Source organism: Podarcis cretensis, assembly GCF_951804945.1.
Source record: "Podarcis cretensis genome assembly, chromosome: 2".
NCBI classification, from domain to species: Eukaryota; Metazoa; Chordata; class Lepidosauria; order Squamata; family Lacertidae; genus Podarcis; species Podarcis cretensis.
In genome coordinates, this window is record NC_137171.1 from 7,897,452 (window position 1) to 7,917,691 (window position 20,240).

The 20,240-nt window shown below is 47.1% G+C and overlaps 1 protein-coding gene across 2 annotated transcripts in view; it reads left to right on the forward strand.

Moving 5' to 3' along the window:
• The window catches only part of GALNT6 (polypeptide N-acetylgalactosaminyltransferase 6), a 64,262-nt gene that overhangs the window by 36,992 nt on the left and 7,030 nt on the right, over positions 1-20,240 (forward strand). For both annotated transcript variants that reach the window (XM_079966717.1, XM_079966716.1), the window contains exons 3-8: positions 72-244; positions 4,735-4,884; positions 7,082-7,316; positions 11,861-11,978; positions 16,687-16,887; positions 19,440-19,571. In XM_079966717.1, coding sequence (XP_079822843.1) covers positions 72-244; positions 4,735-4,884; positions 7,082-7,316; positions 11,861-11,978; positions 16,687-16,887; positions 19,440-19,571 — 1,009 coding nt within the window. The remainder of the gene's footprint in view (positions 1-71; positions 245-4,734; positions 4,885-7,081; positions 7,317-11,860; positions 11,979-16,686; positions 16,888-19,439; positions 19,572-20,240) is intronic.

A 20,240-nucleotide genomic window follows, 5' to 3' on the forward strand; every position in this document is an offset into this window, starting at 1 on the left:
TAACTAGAGGGGGAACAGAACAACCCTTCCTTCATCTCATGCACACCACGGATTTGATGTTCCTTTTGTAGGTGCATCGACCAAAAGTTCAAACGCTGCCCGCCCCTCCCGACCACCTCCGTTGTCATCGTCTTCCATAACGAGGCCTGGTCAACCTTGCTTCGCACTGTGTTCAGCGTCCTGTACTCCTCCCCAGCTATATTGCTAAAGGAAATCATTCTTGTGGATGATGCCAGTACAGATGGTAAGTACAGTCTCTTGGGAGCTGGGTGCAGGTGGGCTGATTCACCCTAAAGGCAGAACAAACCTCTTGCTTTTGCATAAGGGCCCTAGGGATGAGAGAGACATTTGATTTAATTTGAAGGTGAACCTACCTAAGTCACACTTTCTGGAACAATATGCAAACTGAAAAACAACCCTCCTCCAAAATTCACACTTCCCTGAATTTTGCAAAGCAGTCATTCCACCAAGTAGCACCCACAAAAATGCATAATATTAGGGCAAAGTACGCTGTGGGTTAAACGACAGAGCCTAGGGCTTGCCAAACAGAAGGTCGGCGGTTCGAATCCCCGCGACGGGGTGAGCTCCCGTTGCTCGGTCCCTGCTCCTGCCAACCTAGCAGCTCGAAAGCACGTCAAAGTGCAAGTAGATAAATAGGTACCGCTCTGGTGGGAAGGTAAACAGTGTTTCCGTGCACTGCTCTGGTTCGCCAGAAGCTGCTTAGTCATGCTGGCCACATGACCCAGAAGCTGTACGCCGGCTCCCTCGGCCAGTAAAGAGAGATGAGCGCCGCAACCCCAGAGTCATCCGTGACTGGACCTAATGGTCAGGGGTCCCTTTACCTTTACCTTTATGCATATATAAATGTATATATTAATGAAAATAACATGGAAACATGCAGTATGGGGAAATTGCTTTGCAAAAAAGTATGAGGAGAAATTCCGAATAATATGCTGACAAATTTTCATGAGGACTTTTTGGGTTTTTAAAAAATCACAAATTGCTGTGGGAATGTGGAGAACTGATTATTTACCCAATTGTTCTTTATTTTGAAATATTTATCCATTGTGACTATTGGTGCTGTTTCTGCAGCTGCTTTCATTCTTCTTTAAAGAAAACCCCTGCCAGTTTTGTGCCAGCAGAGGTGAGATTCAGAGCTCAACCTAACTAGTAGTCCTGAAAGAGAACTTGCCAGAGAGGAAATATACAAGTAAATCTGGTAGTGGTCAGATCCTGGTGTAGTTGGGTTTCCCTGGGAAGTGAATAACTTTTAGGCTCTGCCTTTTGTAGCTTTCCCTTCCTGATGTGTTGCTGTTAGAATGCACCCTTCAACTTGATTCACATTGTGACAGGTTGTTGATGGTTTTGCTTTTGTTCTGTTTATATTGGGGGGGGGGTTAATCCTGCTACAGTCGTACCTTAGATCTCAAACACCTTGGTTCCTGAACAAATCGGCTCCTGCACAATCGAAACCTAGAAGTGAGTGTTCCAGTTTTTGAACAATTTTCAGAAACCGAATGTCCGGTGTGGTTTCCGGGGCTTCTGGTTGGCTGCTGGAGTTTCCTGCAGCCAATCAGAAGCTGTGCTTTGGTTTCCGAATGTTTTGGAAGTCGAATGGACTTCCGGAATAGATTCCATTCAAATTCCAAAGTACGACTGTATTTGACCATTTCTGCCATTTGTCTGGAGGCACGTTTCCCCATGATCTGTAGATGTGACAGGCCATATTTAGCTCCCTTCTGGGAATAAATTGCTCACTTGGGCAACTTTAGTAACCACAAGCTGCCATTTAGTAATCTAAATTGGTTGTGCTCGAGGTTAAGATAATGACACAGTTCAACATCAGGACTTCCCAGGGGTGGAGCAGGGAGATGAAGAGTATCTGCTGTGCTGAATCTCAGCTACTCAGGTTCTCAGAAGGCTGTTGAACTCATCAAGAAGGGTTTGCGAGTTCTTTTTAACATATCAGCTAGTCTAATGTAGATAGTTATTTAATCCCTGATTTGCTTGCACAAAGCTTACCTGGGGGTTAGATTCTTTCCAAACTTTATTGAACATTTGTTCTGATTTGTTTGCAGAGCAGTCATGCGTCAAGGAATATTTGTTTTCTGTTCACACTGATTTGCTTGTGGGGTGTTTGATATGTTTTACCATTCATCTCTTCATCTCACACTTCTCCGTGCATTCCCCGTTACTTTCCTAACTGCAAAAGTCCCCTTTTGTACTGGATTTCATAGAATCATAGAATCATAGAGTTGGAATAGACCACAAGGGCCATCGAGTCCAACCCCCTGCCAAGCAGGAAACACCATCAGAGCACTCCTCACATAAGGTTTTGTTGCGCTGGGGTAATGACAGAGCCCTTTAATCCACTTTAGCTGCTCAAATCTAAAGTACTAGTTTGTGCTTGAGTCCCTCCTGCAAAATAATAACAGAGTGAAGGCAGCAAATCTTTAATCTCTGTCCATCTCTTATGCTTGGAATTCTACTCCCCTTATACCTGCTTAGCTCTTCCTTCCTTCCTTCCTTCCTTCCTTCCTTCCTTCCTTCCTTCTTTTAGAAAATGCCATCACTTCTGTTTGGGCCTTTGAGCAGGTATACAGTGCATTCACCATCTCCAAAGCAAATGTTCTGCTGGGAGTGTTGCTTAATTTCCATCTGAGCATGGCTTCTGGGAAGGCTAAGAATGCATGCAAGTATTGGCCAGCATGGTATTCCTGCGCACAGAAATGATAGGTGTTTGGCCCTAAATCTCTGTAGTCAGTGGGAAGAACTGGGGAGAAAAACTAAATGCCTGTTCAGCATGTCATACTGTTGTTGGTGCAAGACTTCTGTTGCCTTCTGAATCTTGTGCTGCACTAAATTAGGTGACCCAGAGTATCAGAACTGTATGCTTAACACTTGCACACATCAAATAGTTTCCACTTCCTTGTGGGTTCTGTTCTGTTCTGTTTTGGGTTTTTCCTAGTTCTTCCATCCAAAACATTTGGATGCTACATCTAGTCCAGGGGTAACCAAAATTGTCCCCTCCAGATATTGTGGACTACAACTTCTGTCTTCCCTGACCGTTGACTATGCTGGCTGAGGCTGATGGAAGTTGTTTATTGAGTGTCACCAAGTGCTTGGTGCACTTCCAGACTGTTGCTATTTTCAGGTGAGACTCAACCGCATAACTGGCCAATTCAGGTTGTGCAACTATAATTGACTGGTAGGTCTTGTGCAACAAACCCGTTCCTCAAAAGATCAGCCTTTCTGTGCTCAGAAAAGTGATGGGGAAATGCAGTAGGAAACAGGTTGGGACACTTAATTTGATTTAAGGTCATCTAGCCTCCCTGCAAACAAAGCAGAATGAATGTTCAATAAATAGGTCGTCTGGAAGCACCTTTAGCTGTTGTCTGGAGGGAGGGGAGGAGTGTGTGTGTGTGTGTGTGTGTGTGTGAGAGAGAGAGAGAGAGAGAGAGAGAGAGAGAGAGAGAGAGAGTGTTACTGTAGCAGGCTAGCACAGCTACCATTTATATGGCAGTTGCCTCCATTTCACAGCCGTTGTTTTTCTTGGTACTGCGCTGCCTGTTCCTGCGGATGCTGTTTCAAGCGGTCTCTTCCGTGCAGCTGCTTTTCAAGTTTGTCTCAAAACCTGATGCGGCAGAAGAGCAAAAGCAGGCTGTGTCTCACCACAGTGACTTGAACCGCTTCCTGCCATGCGCCACACCTGGCAGTGAGCTAAGTGCCCAGAGAAGGACTAGGCCTGGATTCTAAGGGATGCCTTCTAAACAACCCTCTCAAGGTTTACACCGGGGATAGTTAGAAACACAAAAAACTGCAAATACGTTGAAAACAAGAGTTAAAACCATATCCCTCCCTCACACTCAATACATCCCTGTACAAAGGGCCTGCAAGACAGAGCTGTTCCTCCTGGCCTTTGGTTTGGACTTGGTCTAACCCTTATGTTTCCCTCCTCTTATGGTCTTGATTTATCAGCTATTTTAAAATGAGGCTGCATTTTAAATTGCATTTTAACCTGTATTTTAAATTGGGTTTTTCCCAGCCTCTCTTTTCCCCCTATTATGTTTTTACTGTGATTTTATTGGTGTTAGCCACCCTGAGCCCGGCTTTGGCCAGGGAGGGCAGGGTATAAATATAATTTATTTATTTTAGAGCCAGTGTGGTGTAGTGGTTAAGAGCGGTAGACTCGTAATCTGGTGAACCGGGTTCGATTCCCTGCTCCTCCACATGCAGCTGCTGGGTGACCTTGGGCTAGTCACACTTCTCTGAAGTCTCTTAGCCCCACTCACCTCACAGAGTATTTGTTGTGGGGGAGGAAGGGAAAGGAGAATGTTAGCCGCTTTGAGACTCCTTCGGGCAGTGATAAAGCGGGATATCAAATCCAAACTCCTATTAGAATTGACATCCATTGCTCCAGATGCTTTTGCCCTTGGTGCCCTGCACCCAGAAGGAAATGTGCCCCCCCCCAAACTGCAGAAGTTTCTCCACTCCTGCCCTCCCCATTCCTGTCTCCATCCTCTTCTCCTTGCCCTGCTTATTGCAGTCCGAATCCATGACCACTTATTGGTTTTTAATATGTTGTGAAGGGGGGGGGGGAGGATACGTTAAGCAGCTTTTTTACAAAAAGATTGTGCTCGGAACGAATCTCACCTTTTGCATCATTCCTTTTCCATGCAGTTGCCAGGCGTTTGAGCGCTGTGCCCCTCTAACACTTGATACCTTCTGTTCCAGACTACTTGAAAGACGAGTTGGACAGCTATGTGAAGCAACTGCAGATAGTGAAGGTCGTCCGGCAGCTGGAAAGGAAGGGCTTGATCACTGCCCGGTTGCTGGGTGCCAGCGTTGCCACGGGAGACGTGCTCACTTTCCTAGATGCTCACTGTAAGTCGCAACTCTCTCCGTTGGTGAGCTCAGTCCTCGATGTGGGGCTTCCAGAGGCAAAATATTGCCAAGGCTGGCAACTCTGTCTTGCTTTGCAAAGCCAATGCATACACAGTGCTGTGCACATGGTTTGATTGCTGTACCGTTGAGGCTAGTTTGCAAACTGCTGCTAACGGCAGCATCCGATTGTGAGGTTCATGCGTGAATGAGCTGCCGCAGATTAAACAGCACCGATATGAGTCTGGCCATTGCCTCGGGTGCTGCGCTTCTCAACCTGAGCTGCTTCACAAGGTCGGTTGCCGGTGATCAAGTGCAGAAGAACAACGTGGTTTCTCTGTACGTGTGCATCAACGTGGTTGGCAGCTGAACGTGTGGGCAGACTCGGCTCAGCAGGACTGTGCGTTAGGAGATGATGTGAGGCTCAAAGGGCTCCCCTCACACGTACATGGCATCAACTGGCTGATCCAAAGGTACAGAAATCAAGAGACTTACATGCTTGCATGCATATACCGTATTTTTCGCCCTATAGGACGCACTTCTCCCCCTCCAAAAATGAAGGGGAAATGTGTGTGCATCCTATGGGGCGAATGCAGGCTTTCGCTGAAGCCTGGAGAGCGAGAGGGGTCAGTGCGCACCGACCCCTCTCACTCTCCAGGCTTCAGGAAGCTCTGCGCAACCCTCCGGAGCCTGGTGCGAAGCCGCGCCGGACTCCGGAGGGTTGCGCAGAGCTGCCTGCGCTCCCGGGCTTCCTGCAGCTCTGCGCAACCCTCCTGAGCTCTGCGCGAGGCCGCACCGGGCTCCCGAAGGTTGCGCAGAGCTGCCTGCACGCCCAGGCTTCACGCAGCTCTTCGCAAGCCTGGGGAGACCGGCACAGCTCCCTAGGCTTGCGGATAGCAGGCTGTTCTGGGGGCTGGGGTCGGGGGAAGCTCGGGCTTCCCCCGCGCCTGCCCCGTGCCTGGGGGGGAAATATTTTTTTTTTCTTTATTTCCCCCCCCCAAAAAAAAAAAATTGGTGCATCCTATGGGGTGGTGCGTCCTATGGGGCGAAAAATACGGTACTCTTTTATTGGGGGTGAGAGTGAGGAATCCTGATTTGGTAACGTTCTGCTCATGGAAGACACAATAGGATACAGCCCCGTGCTGTGCGTTATGAAAATGGCATGCATGTTTTTGTTCTCTCTTTCTATTCACACAAAGTGTGGCTTTCTTTGGGATGCAGTTTATTTGTGCCTGCCCTGGCTATTGCATCAATAGCAGAATAGTGTATTTTTGAAGGAGGCTGCAAAGTGAAAGCCAAAAGGAAGGAGGTTTATCCTCCCCACAGTGCATAGCAGCAGAACTATGGTGGAACAAATGGGGGCACCCAGTGTGGGGCCTGTCGTAGTTCCAGAGCCTTTCTGGCTGGGCTGAATTTTGTTGAAAGAACTCAAGGAAGCCACCACACAGATACAGCAGGATGGCCTCATGGTGTTATGGTCCCACAATGGACTACAATTCCCATCATCCCTAGCCATTGTCTGCGTTGGCTGGGGCTGATGGGAATTAGAGTTGAACAACCTCTGGAGGGTCACATGTTTAACCCAAACATGTATTTGGTGACCCATTTCTGTTTCTTTCTTTCTTTTACTATAGATTTAATGGCGATAATGCTCCTGTTAAGACCCACCTTGGATCAGGCTGCAACTCACCAGTGGGTCCCAACCCGCTAGTAGAAAACTAGTGTTTTAGTGTATTGCATTGGGATGTTTTCTCCATGTTACCACCAGAGGCCAGTGTGCATTTTCACAGTGGCTCTGCACAATATTTTTGGACCCTGAAATGGTTATTCCAGAACATAAATCAGTTCCAGGCTATGAAATTAGAAGTATGAAAAGTCAGGGAGAGTCCTGATATTAGCATCCAGTTATTTGGAGTTTTCCAGTTCTGGGCATCTATAATAGTGTGGTAGACTGCTAGGCAGCAGACATTTTAATAAAAATTGCTTCTGTGTACATCTGCATGGTAAGGTGATCAGAAGCTGCCATTTTCTCCTTGGGGGACAAGGAGCAGGTGGAAGAGAGAAGAAGCGGCTGTTACAATGTCAAGAAGATGAGGTCCAGGGAAAGGAATTTTGAAAGGATTTGCAAGGCTGAAATGACTCGGGATGATATAGAGACAACATCAGATGATGCCATCCATTTCTCCTTCTCTCTTCTTAGGTGAATGTTTCCATGGCTGGTTGGAGCCTCTCTTATCACGCATTGCTGAGGAACCCACCGCTGTGGTCAGTCCAGATATCACCACCATTGACTTGAACACTTTTGAGTTTTCCAAGCCAATTCAGTATGGGAAGCAGCACAGCCGGGGCAACTTCGACTGGAGCCTGACTTTTGGATGGGAGTCCATCCCTCAGCATGAGAAGCAGAGAAGGAAAGATGAGACTTATCCCATCAAGTAGGTCCATGATGAAAGCTCCTTTTTGATAGACCTTTTGATGCCACTCACTGTTAAGTAAACCTCTGCGGATCACAGTGTAATCTGCACCAAAACCCACACACTAACCGCTTAGACCTGATAAAATTTAGTAATGTTTGTTTGGCTTCATTTGTTGGATCAATTAAAAGGTTTTTTTAAAAAAAATTATCCAAATACCTCAGTGAGACAGGAATGCAACTGACGTTGTGGTGGTTTAAGGCACTCACAAAAACTGCAGATGGGAGGTGTCATCTTAGAAGAGTCATAAAGTGGAAAGGGAGCGGAATGCCTCTCCTAAAATGGTACCTATGCACTGTTTGTGATGATGGGTAAAATAAGGTAGCAGCATCCTTCTTGCTTCATTTTAGTTGTGTGAGAGCTAGCAACAGAGTTTTCCAGGCACCTGCTATTTGGTGCTGTAATCCCACCAACACTCTCTCTCTCTCTTTCTCTCTTTCTCTCTTTCTCTCTCTCTTTCTTTCTTTCTTTCTTTCTTTCTTTCTCTTTCCACTGACCTTTTGGCTGTCCTGTAGGAGATAGGGAGAGCATGGCCTGAGAACTGCACCAGTTGTAGTGCCTTGGTTGGCCCTATTCTCCCACAAAACCCCAACTACAAAATAGCAGCTAAATGATACAACACTGTAGCACTGTGAGGTTTGAGGTAATAACTGAATGTCAGGGTTCAAAAGTGTGTTTTTTCTTTCCTTCGGAACTAATTTTATTCGCAGGCGTTTTATTTTTCAAACAATGGTTTGATGGTGATTTGGAAAAGCCACCTTTTTTTTCCAGTTGGTTTTTCAATAAGCCAGCTACCGTGGGATAAAAAAGTTTAGGGCAATCGGCGGTGGAATTGAGCCAAAAGAAAACCAGCAATCACAGGCAGAATCAGGAGCTTCTCAGTCCTTTCTGTCCCTTCCATGTATTCCAACCTATAAGTGACCTTGCAAACAAAATAGCAAAGGAATTCTGGTATGCAGAATTGGAGTGGCTTTGAGAACAATTCGGAACATGATAAATGGGTGTGTAAGTGAAAGGCTGGCTGAAGGAAATGTGGGGGAAACCTCTTGCACAGATACGCAGGTTTGTACCCAGTAATTCTTCTAGTGGATGAGGCAACCTTTGGTGTAAATGACCCCTGAGATTTGGGTCAGCTGTGTTTGCACATCACTCTTAATTTTTCCAAGCACCTTATGATGAAACCTTTGTCCGGCTTGGATGCCTGCAATTTAGTGAGGGAACAGACGCCACTGAAAAGCAATGTGTTTGAGGGTATAATGACGAAATCAGTTCTTTCTGTGCAGTGGGCCCATTCATACACACAAGTCATCCTTTGATACTGCAGTCATCTAGAGATGACTTTGCATGTGGGTGCCAGGATTGAGATGCTGGGATGAGGAACCCATGGACTTCATCTCCCATCATCCCTGACTATTGGCCAAGCCAGCTGGAGCTGCTGGGACCTGGAGTCCAACAATATAACTTTGTGTTGTAGATCCCCACTTCGCGCACCACCACCCCCATTAGAAAGATATAAATTAATGTGATCTACCTCCTGGCTCTTCCTTGGGATATAAGGATTATAAACCACTTGGTATACTCGGAAGTTCTTTATGAGACACAATGCCAGGACTCCCCCTCCCCTTCCCCCCTTTTGGCGGTACAAAAGCCAGGATAATGAAGGCCGTGACATGAAAGAGCCAAGGTTTATTCCTTTCTCTTTTCAAAGCCTGCCAGCCTCTTGTCTGTTTTGGCAGTGGGCAGCTGCAGAGTCATTAAGGTAACCAGTATCCCAACCTCTTAAAGCTCGAAATGACCTTGAATTCATCAAGTGGAAGACATTTAATACCGGCCCTCCGGCCCTCGCCATTGCACCAGCGAGACAAAACCCCTGTTCCTTTTGGCCTCAAGTACAGCTCCTCTTTGTGCAGAGGTCAGACGGGAGGCTGTTCTGCCCCCAATGAAAGGGGCTCAGGGACTCCTTTTTGTTGCTGCTGCATATTCTGAGAGGGAGAGAGGCTGGCAGGTTGGCTTGTCAGCGGCTCTTAATCTACGCTGCTCGCCTTGGTAAGAACAGAGCTGTGTTTCAGGAGGGGGGGGGGACCTTGTTGAAGCAAGTTTTCGACTACAATCTCCATTTCTTTCTTTTTAAAAAAGAAAGAAAGAAATGCCTCTTGCGAAAGGAGCAGGGCAGACTGAAAAGCTTCGTCCCCAAGTGCTCTCAAATTTGGCTTGGCAATATGCATTTATCGTAATGATACCTGAGGCTGAATGAAGGGCTTGTCTACCTCCAAAAAGCTCTGCCTCAAAGTTCTTAGTGACTGAGCGCCATCCTAAGCCCTGGGGCTGTCCCTGCTGCTTCTGATGTGATCAGCCAAGGCCTGCCTGACGTTCTTCTCCTTAGTTCTCCCTCTCCTTTAACACATCTGGGCTTGGTTGCTGCTGGTTTCCTCAAGAGTAAAAAGGTAAAGGGAACCCTGACCATTAGGTCCAGTCGTGACCGACTCTGGGGTTGCGGCGCTCATCTCGCTTTATTGGCCGAGGGAGCCGGCGTTTGTCCGCAGACAGCTTCCGGGTCATGTGGCCAGCATGATTAAGCCGCTTCTGGCAAACCAGAGCAGCACACGGAAACACCGTTTACCTTCCCACCGGAGTGGTACCTATTTATCTACTTGCACTTTGACGTGCTTTCGAACTGCTAGGATGGCAGGAGCAGGGACCGAGCAACGGGAGCTCACCCCGTCACAGGGATTCAAACCGCCAACCTTCTGATCGGCAAGTCCTAGGATCTGTGGTTTAACCCACAGCGCCACCCGCGTCCATTTCTCAAGAGTAGACTTATTGAAATGAAGGGACCTAAGCCGGCCATGTGTCCATTAATTGCAGTGGGTCTGCTCTGAGCATGGCTGAAATTGGATACAACGTCATGTCTTGGGCTCTACGCACTTTTGGAAGCAAAATAAGCATATGAAAGTTATGCTGTTCATAGTTTCAGTTTGAATGAAGTGTTTGGAATTTCTAGGGTGGATGTGTGTGGGTGTGTGGGTGTGGATGAGCATATGTGCGGCACACCGGTCAGCTTCTACTGTTTAAAACATTTAAATCCTCAAATCTTATTTTTTAATTATTTGCATTTTCAAAAATGGGAACAGAGAGCATATTTAACCCCCTCCCCTCCCCCCTTCCCCTGTCCCACTTACAACTTTGTACCAAATACAGTAAATAAAGCTCATACCAATAACTAACTTAGTTGGTCTCTAAGCTGCTACTGGAAGGATTTTTTTATTATTATTTGTTTCAGCATATATACATATTTCAGCATATATACATATACCATATGATTTCTCTTCCACACTTTTCCTGGTTCCTTTGCTTTTCCACTACTCTGCGTAATCCACAACTTTTTAATCACCCAATTTGTTCTCTATTAAATACCCTATCTATTTCAACTCTAGATTTACTCGAGACCTAATACTAAGCTATGTATTTGTTTATACTGATTCCTACAATATTCAATCAACTTGTCCACTCCTCACATCTATTTGATAGCAGGACTCCAAGTAAAATAGCATACGACAAAATAGCATACAACAAAAATATATTGGTTTTTAAAAGTTTGGAAGGTAGTGGTGACTGGAAAAGTTGCACGAAAAGTGCAGGGTTTTTTAAATGATTCTTCAAGGACCATGTTGGAAAATAACCCTACACACTTTGCATGCTCTCCAGCCATGATTTTGTACCCAGTAATTCCTGAAGAACATTTTGGGCATCTAGATGGATTGCACTTCCTTGAGATTTGCAGCAGCAGCTGTGATGGAAGCAATGGGTGGGCAATGGTGTCAACTCTCCCTTCCTCTAGGCCTTTGATGTTCTCTTAGTCCTATTGACCCTTGTTCTCGCACATTCTTCTTGTTCTGTTTTATTTAATATACGTTTATTCTTCCTGTTGCATAGTTTAGAACCTGGTTTTAATACTTTCGAAAGACAGTTCCAAGGATCAGATCAGTGGTCTGTAAGAGCATCAGTTGTGGAAGTAGTTAGATTTTGGGATGGCAGACTACTGGGAACTTGATATAAGCAATCATAAACAAATGCACCTCTCAAACACATACAAAATCCATATGCATAAATTTCTTTTTAAAAAAAACTAATTCAACAGAACAGCAAAAAGAAGCACCAACAGATCACTCCTCAGAAAGCTAGCCTAAATGGATGTCCCTTGCAGAGCTGCCTGAATCTTCTCTCTGAGCCTCAGGGGTATTGCAAGAAAAGCCTTGGCTCCTCGCCACAGATCTGATCTCCTGTAATGATGGTATTCTGGGGTGGGCAGAACCTGCTTGACTGAAATTGATGCATGCAGCTCCCAGACGGTGTAAGGAACAAGTCGTAGGTCTATATACCCTAAAGATCAAACTAGGAATTTCAGAGAGGAACTTGAGCACTGATTGATGCTGCAGTTTCCCTTTCACTAAGTATCTCTCTTGCTGGAATTTGAATAACATACTCACAATTCTCCCTTTTTGCAGGACTCCCACATTTGCTGGCGGACTCTTTGCCATTTCCAAGTCCTATTTTGAGCACATCGGCTCTTATGATGATCAGATGGAAATCTGGGGTGGGGAAAACGTGGAGATGTCCTTTCGGGTAAGAAGGAAAGGTACAATATCCTAATTGCAGTACAGCTATGGCTGGCCCGGCGTATTTTCCAACTATACCAAATTTGCAGCACAGGGAATCAGCGGCGTAGCGTGAGTTGTCATCACCCAGGGCAAGGCAAGTAATTTGCACCCCCTAACCCGGGGCAAGGCAAGTAATTTGCGCCCCTAACCCCTAACCTGCCGCCGCTGCCAGCTTCTTCTTGCTGCTGCCTGGGCTGGTCGGGTGTGGTTCTCTCCCGCGCTCAGCGCTGCGCTGGGTGGCCGCTGCACTGTCCCTCCCCCAGATAGTCCCTCCCTCGCTCTCTCTCTGCTCCGCACCGCAATGCACGCCTGGCACCCTCCCCCTCCACAGTGGGCGGCGACCCGGCAGCTCGGATCGGATTTGCACAGCCAGCACTGCAGTGAGAGAGAGTGAGTGAGCCAGGTAGGGGCAGAGAGCTGCGAGTGCGAGCGCGCCCCCCCCCCAGATGTTGCGCCCGGTGCAGCTGGCCCCCCCTGCACCCCCCACGCTACGCCACTGCAGGGAAGCATTCATTCATCAATCAATCAATCACCAGCTCTCCAACAAGGCAATCCCGGGGAGAAGGTGAGAAACAACATTCCTTCGTTTGCTTTGTAATGTGTTGCCATTAGGGTTGGGTTGTCTTGCTGCTTTAAAGGGAAAAAAAATCAAAACTAAAGGATTGTGACGTGAGCAAGCCTAGCCTCCCCCTGGGCTCACTCCCCTCCCCTGGAGTGTCTTTTTTCAGGTTTCAATTAACCATAATTTAACATTGCACCCAAACCCTAAACCTGTGGTTGATGATATCTGTGATTTGTTGAAATAATCCAGCTTCATAAACCACAGTTTCAAAGTTGGCTTGTTTCAAATAAACCATAGTTAAGATTAATCATCATTTGTCGGACTTGGATGGCACAGGGAAGGTGTAGTTAACCAAAGCTGGAAGCAAAATCTTCCAAACTCTTCCTCCATGGAGAAAAAGGGGTGGGGAAGAGAGGGTCGTTCCTGTTACGATAAAACATGCATCCTGCATAAATAGCAGTTCCTTGTATATACCTTCAATTTCTATTGATAAAGGATATGTTCAAGCAGCAATGTGGTTCTGAATTTGCTCACAGCAAGTGTGACAACTACACATTATTGAAAGAGTTATGCTACCTTAGAATTACAGTGGTGCCCCGCAAGACGAATGCCTCGCAAGACGGAAAATCCGCTAGACGAAAGAGTTTTCCGTCTTTTGAGGTGCTTCGCAAGACGAATTTCCCTATGGGCTTGCTTCGCAAGACGAAACGTCTTGCAAGTTCTTGCGAGTTTTTTCCCTTTCCCCCCCCCTTTTTCTAAGCCGCTAATAGCCGTGCTTCGCAAGATGAAAAAACCGCAAGACGAAGAGACTCGTGGAACGGATTAATTTCGTCTTGCAAGGCACCACTGTACTAGGAAAATGTAAGAAAATCTGGGATAAATTTACAGATTAGATATGGGTATATAAAGTAAAGGAAATAACTGAAATACTTTTAAAGGAGGAGAAGTGTGTTTTCTTTCATTATTGCAATGAAAAGCTTTAGTGGATCACGTGGGTGCTCTTTATGGTGGTTTTACGAGCATAAATGTTAATTTTCAAAAGGGCCCCGTCTGAAAAGCAGCTTTCGAAGGCTAAAAGCTGTTTGGAGTGCCACCCTGTGGCTGCAAGGAAAATCAGAAGTGGGTATAGAAGTTTCTTAGCCAGGGATCTTCTATCCAAGACTGCCATTGCACACCCACAAAAATGCCTGGCCGTGCCTTCAGTGGTATACTCAGGTCTATAATGTGCCCAAAGCCAAGTAGCAGAAGGGAGCAAGTAGCTGCAGCATGCTCTGTTGCAGAGACATTAAGCATGGTTGCAGCTGCTTGTATCGCCCTAGTGATGTTCATCCACCCTAGTTGCTAGCTAGACAAATCTCAAAGTGGCAAAGTCCAGATTACCTCTAAGTAGGTCCCAAGGTAGGGACTAGTTTCATCCGTACCAGAGTGGAATGCGCGCTTTGGGGTATAAGGAACCCTTGTGTTGGTGAAGAGGCCCTTTAGCTCCTCACTGGTAACATTGGGGTCACCAGCTCTGGGTGTGGGGCCTGGGCTCCTTCGAAGGGGCTGGTAGGGAAAAGGATGATCTCAGGATTTCTGCTCCTCAGACTCTGGTGCTGTTGGAGCTCTCTGACTCTCGCTGACAGGACCTTTCTGTACCTGAATCGCAGCATTCATGGTCGTGACACAAGGGAAGATGATATGTGAAACGCATAATTTGTGTTTCAGTTTGCTAATTTGTTATATATATATATATATATATATATATATATATATATATATATGGACGCAGGTGGCGCTAATGGGACGCAGGTGGCGCTGTGGGTTAAAGCCTCAGTGCCTAGGGCTTGCCGATCGAAAGGTCGGCGGTTCGAATCCCTGCGGCGGGGTGCGCTCCCGCTGCTCGGTCCCAGCGCCTGGCAACCTAGCAGTTCGAAAGCACCTCCGGGTGCAAGTAGATAAATAGGGACCGCTTACCAGCGGGAAGGTAAACGGCGTTTCCGTGTGCGGCTCTGGCTCTGGCTCTGGCCAGAGCAGCGATGTCACGCTGGCCACGTGACCCGGAAGTGTCTCCGGACAGCGCTGGCCCCTGGCCTCTTAAGTGAGATGGGCGCACAACCCCAGAGTCTGGCAAGACTGGCCCGTACGGGCAGGGGTACCTTTACCTTTACCTTTATATATATTTATAATTTTTATTACATTTTTCTATTTTGCATTTTAGAATATTCATTTGAACAACCTTAAAATATCAAAGACTTCCCTTCTTCTCCTTCCATTGTTCAGTTTGCATGCCATAGATCCCTGCATATTTTACATAAACTAAACCATTCAGTATCCCATTATTACATCCATCAAAACTTATTTACACTGTTGAATATATCTTAATGCTGCCAGCATTTTCAAATGTACACAACTTTCACTCATATATTCAGTAAACATTTTCCAATCTTCTTTAAATGTATATTCTTCTTGTGCTCTTATTCTGTAAGTTATGTCTGCCAGCTGCGTGTATTCCATCAGCTTAAGTTGCCATTCTTCTTTAGTTGGAACCTCACTCGTTTTCCAATTTAGGGCCAACAAAACATGGGCCACAGTAGTGGCACACATAAATAGTCTTTTTTGACACCTGGGAATTTCCATCTGAATTATCCCCAACAAAAAGGATTTCTGTTTTTTGTTTTTGTTTTTTTTTTTGGGGGGAGTACTTTTAAACATTTTTTTCAATTCATTACAAATTATTTCCCAATGCTCTTTTACCCTTTTACAAGTCCACCACATAGGATAGAACATATGTGTCAGGGACTCAGCGGGAGCGCAGGGAGGAGAGGAGATGGAGAGCGAGGGGGAGCAATCCGAGGGCAGCGTAGGAGAAGATGACAGCAGCCCGATAGATTCCATGAGCCTCTCCAGCGAATCGGAAGACTCACAGAAGGGGGCACCGATGGGCAGGGCAAGGGGGGACCCAAGGGGGACACCCCAGAAGCAAGGGGCCTAAGGGGACTCCCAGAGCAGCAGTTGGAAATCAGGACCAGCTTCCCCACCAGAGCGTAGTGGGGGGGAGGAGTCCCAGGTATCAGAGCCCACATATGTACCACCAGCGAGAGAAGATGAGTCAGGGTTGGCCACGCCTCCATCGGAGAGCGAGGGAACGGTCAAGAGGAAAGCTGCAGGCTGGGCGCGCGCGCCAAGTTCAAATGTACAGGCGAGCGGCACAGAAGGTAGCCCGGATAGGGAACCAGGTCCTAAAGCCCGCCGGAAGGAGGGGGAAGAATCATCAGGGTCAGCGTCAGAGGAGTCCAGAAAGGATGAAACCCTAGCGGGCAGAAGGGCCCAGAGGAGAAAGGAACTTAGGAAGAGGTGGAGCAAAGCGAGAGTGTTAAACTGGTGTGGAAGGGGCGGAGACTCAGACGGGACTTCGCCGGTCTAAGGTCGAGACGTAGAGCTGCGCGCTGCGGCTTTAAAATGGAAACTGAACCTCAATAAAGACTTTTGTACATAACTACAGCCTAGCGTTGGTCCTCTGTGAGCTGGGACCTGGAGGCAGCTCTGACAATATGATAGTTTGCTTTTTAAAGTTGTGGTGAGGAACCTGTGGACCTCCAGATATTTAACTCTGATTCCCCTCACTCCTGACCATTTGGGACTCACGCAAGAGTTGGTGGACTCACCTTCTTTGGAGAATTTTAAGCAGAGGTTGGATAGCCATCTGTCATGTTGGGATTCCTTCAATACAGGGGGTTGGACTAGATGACCCCGAGGTCTCTTCCAACTCCACAATTCAATGATTTGATGACTAGCGGGAGTTGACCAGTGTCCAGAAGGTTACTGGTTCCCCATTACTGTTCTAAACAAAAGCAGCTTTGGTGCCTGGACTTTCAAGCATGGTGCAGAGCGAGAGAGGCAGTGTCAAACATTTTCTCCATGCCACCGTTCCAAAGCTGCTATTTCAGTGTAGACAATACTAAAGTAGATGCACCAGTGCCATATAAGGCAGCTTCCTAATGATTGTGATGCTGATTCTCTGCCTTAAAGAAGAGAGAGGCATAAAAGATAGCCACACGTTTCACACCTTGGCCCAGGCAGGCTCAAATTAAGGGTTTCTGTTGGGATGGGGGGCATATCTTTTCTGCAGGTTTGGCAGTGTGGGGGCCAGCTGGAGATCATCCCCTGCTCTGTGGTTGGCCACGTGTTCCGTTCCAAGAGTCCCCACACCTTCCCCAAAGGAACTCAAGTCATCTCCAGAAACCAGGTGCGTCTGGCGGAAGTCTGGATGGACGACTACAAAGAAATCTTCTACAGAAGGAACCAGCAGGCCTCCCAGATGGCTAGAGAGGTATGTAAGCCAACTTCCCCTAAAGGTCGCTCTGAAGGATCAGGAGTGCCCGTCCCTTGTTTTCAAGCATGTATTTAGAGCAGCCTTCCTTGGTTTTTGGACTGCAAGTTCCATCAGCCCCAGCTAGCAGAGTCTATGATCAGGGTTGATGGGAGCTGGAGTCCAAACATCTTGAGGACAACAGTTTGGGGAGGTCTGATTCAGAGTTGTTGCATCGTGTCTTCTCATTTCTGTATGTAGAGCTGATTCAGCTGTAGTGAAGAAGGTTATCAAACATAGTTGCAGGGAGCCTTACCAAGGCACGAAAAAGCCCTGTACAGTGGACACTCAGGTTGCAAACGTGATCCGTGCAGGAAGCACATTCGAAACCCGCAGCGCCGCATCTGCACACACGCGGGTTGCGATTCAGCACTTCTGCACATGCACAAAGCATGATTTAGCGCTTCTGCGCATGTGCAGAAGTGCTGAAACCTGGAAGTAACCCGTTCCGGTACTTCCGGGTTCGGCGTGGTGCGCAACTCGAAATCGTGCAACCTAAAGCGTCCGTAAGCCAAGGTATGTCTGTGTGGGCATTTCATAGAAGCATAGAATTGTAAAGGTGGAAGGGACCCCAAGAGCCTAAAAAAAAAGGCCAATGCAATTCTGGGCTGCATCAATAGGAGTATAGCTTCTAGATCAAGGGAAGTAATAGTGCCACTGTATTCTGCTCTGGTCAGACCTCACCTGGAGTACTGTGTCCAGTTCTGGGCACCACAGTTCAAGAAGGACACTGACAAACTGGAACGTGTCCAGAGGAGGGCAACCAAAATGGTCAAAGGCCTGGAAACGATGCCTTATGAGGAACGGCTAAGGGAGCTGGGCATGTTTAGCCTGGAGAAGAGGAGGTTAAGGGGTGATATGATAGCCATGTTCAAATATATAAAAGGATGTCACATAGAGGAGGGAGAAAGGTTGTTTTCTGCTGCTCCAGAGAAGCGGACACGGAGCAATGGCTCCAAACTACAAGAAAGAAGATTCCGCCTAAACATTAGGAAGAACTTCCTGACAGTAAGAGCTGTTCGACAGTGGAATTTGCTGCCAAGGAGTGTGGTGGAGTCTCCTTCTTTGGAGGTCTTTAAGCAGAGGCTTGACAACCATATGTCAGGAGTGCTCTGATGGTGTTTCCTGCTTGGCAGGGGGTTGGACTCGATGGCCCTTGTGGTCTCTTCCAACTCTAGGATTCTAAGAGCCATCTAGTCCTACCCCTTGCAATACAGGAACCTCAGCTAAAGCATCCATGACAGATGGCCATCAACCTTTGCTTAAAAAACCTCTAAGGAAGGAGAGTCCAACCTCTCAAGGAAGACCGTTCCACTGTTTCAGCGGTTGGGTGACTGAGAGTTGCCCCTCTCTCACCTCTGGAGTGCCCAGCCATAGGCTGGGGAGCAGGGAGAGATCTGCTGGGGCCTTGCCAGGTCGTGGCAGTTGGAGGCAACTTACCCTCAAGAACCTCCAGAAGTCTAGAAAGGAGAGTAACGTGGAGCCCTTCTAAGCCTTTGCAGACTAAGCCTGGATGCAGCTCCCAGGCAGTGGCGTAGCGTGGGGGGTGCAGGGGGGGCCAGCCGCACCGGGCGCAACATCTGGGGGTTAGGGTTAGGGGGCGCAAATCCACGGGTTAGGGGGCGCAAATTACTTGCCTTGCCCCGGGTGCTGACAACCCACCCTACGCCACTGCTCCCAGGGCTGAGGCGTACCTTGGATTTAAGCTCACATCCTGGGCCGTCTTACCCATAGGTGCTAGGGGTGCGGGGCACCCAGGCGCTGGGCTCTTGGGCACCAGGCCGAGAGTCCAGGGGCTGAGAGTAGAGTCCAGGGAAGAGCCTGCCCATCGGTCAGAGCTCCGCGGTGGGCTCTTCTCCTGCGGCCAGCTCTGCGCTGCGAGTTCGGAGGAGACCGAACCAGCGAGACGCTGAAGCGGCCAGCCAGCTCCGTCCTCCTGCATGCCTGGGACTGGGCAACTGGGGGGGGGGGGCGCTGGGCGGATCTTTCCACCCCAGCGCCGCATATGCTTAAGACAGCCCTTCTCGCATCTTAAGCCATGGGTAGGCAAGCTAAGCCCAGGGGCCGGATGTAGCCCAATCGCCTTCTAAATTCGTCCCGCGGACGGTCCGGGAATCAGTGTGTTTTTACATGAGTAGAATGTGTCCTTTTATTTAAAATGCATCTTTGGGTTATTTGTGGGGTATGCCTGGTGTTTTTACATGAGTAGAATGTGTGCTTTTATGTATTTAAAATGCATCTCTGGGTTATTTCTGGGACATAGGAATTCGTTCATTTCACCCCAAAAAATATAGTCCAGCCCCCCACAAGGTCCGAAGGACAGTGGACCTGCTGAAAAAGTTTGCTGACTGCTGTCTTAAGCAAATAAAAAAATAAAGTAAGGAATTGTTTGTTTTCATAATTCATTTAGAGATTTGGTGGGTTCTATACAGGAAGGAGGGTGGGCAGTGATAGTGTCTCCTTTTTATGAACTGATACTTTAAAAACAAACAAACCATGCTGTGCCTTTTCAGAAAACATATGGAGACCTCGCTGAGAGGCTTGAGCTGAAGGAGCGGTTACATTGCAAGAATTTCACCTGGTACCTACAAACCATTTATCCCGAGATCTTCATCCCAGACCTTACGCCGGCGTTTTACGGAGCTGTAAGTGCGGGTTTGGGGTGTTCATTGCATGAGAGAGTTCTTTCTGGGTCACAGCAAAGGAGCATCTAGCCTTGCCATCTACATCCAACCGCGTTCTGCCAGATGCCTCAGGGAGAAACACCCCAAATTTTCCACTTGGCCCTTTCTTGGTTCATAATATATTCTGCAGTGAGGACATGGCTCAGAATGGCAGTATCTGGTCCAGATTCGGATTGCGAATATATGTAGGGGGAAGTGGGGCAGATTGATACAGAAAAACTCAATCTCATATTTTATGTAACAAAAATGAGTCAAATGTTTTTTTATTTTTTTGCTTGATGCATGGCATAACTAATCAATGTTATAATAGCAATCAAAAGAACCATTAAAGTTAGAAGATAATGAGAATATAATGACTTCAGTTAAAAAATGGGGTTTGTATCATTCTGCCCCACCGCTGGGGCACTTTGATACAAAGCATAAATTGTATGAGAATAGTAATTATTTGCAAAAATTTAATGAAAAAACATTTTTTATTGTGAGAGATCATAATCAGCCCTACAATTTGCTACTTAAAATTTAAATTACGTATCAAAACTAACAGTGTTTCACACACATCATAGACTTTATGGCAGGTTTTCTTAACAAAACATCAAAACTTATATTAATCTCTTCTCAAACAGCTATCCA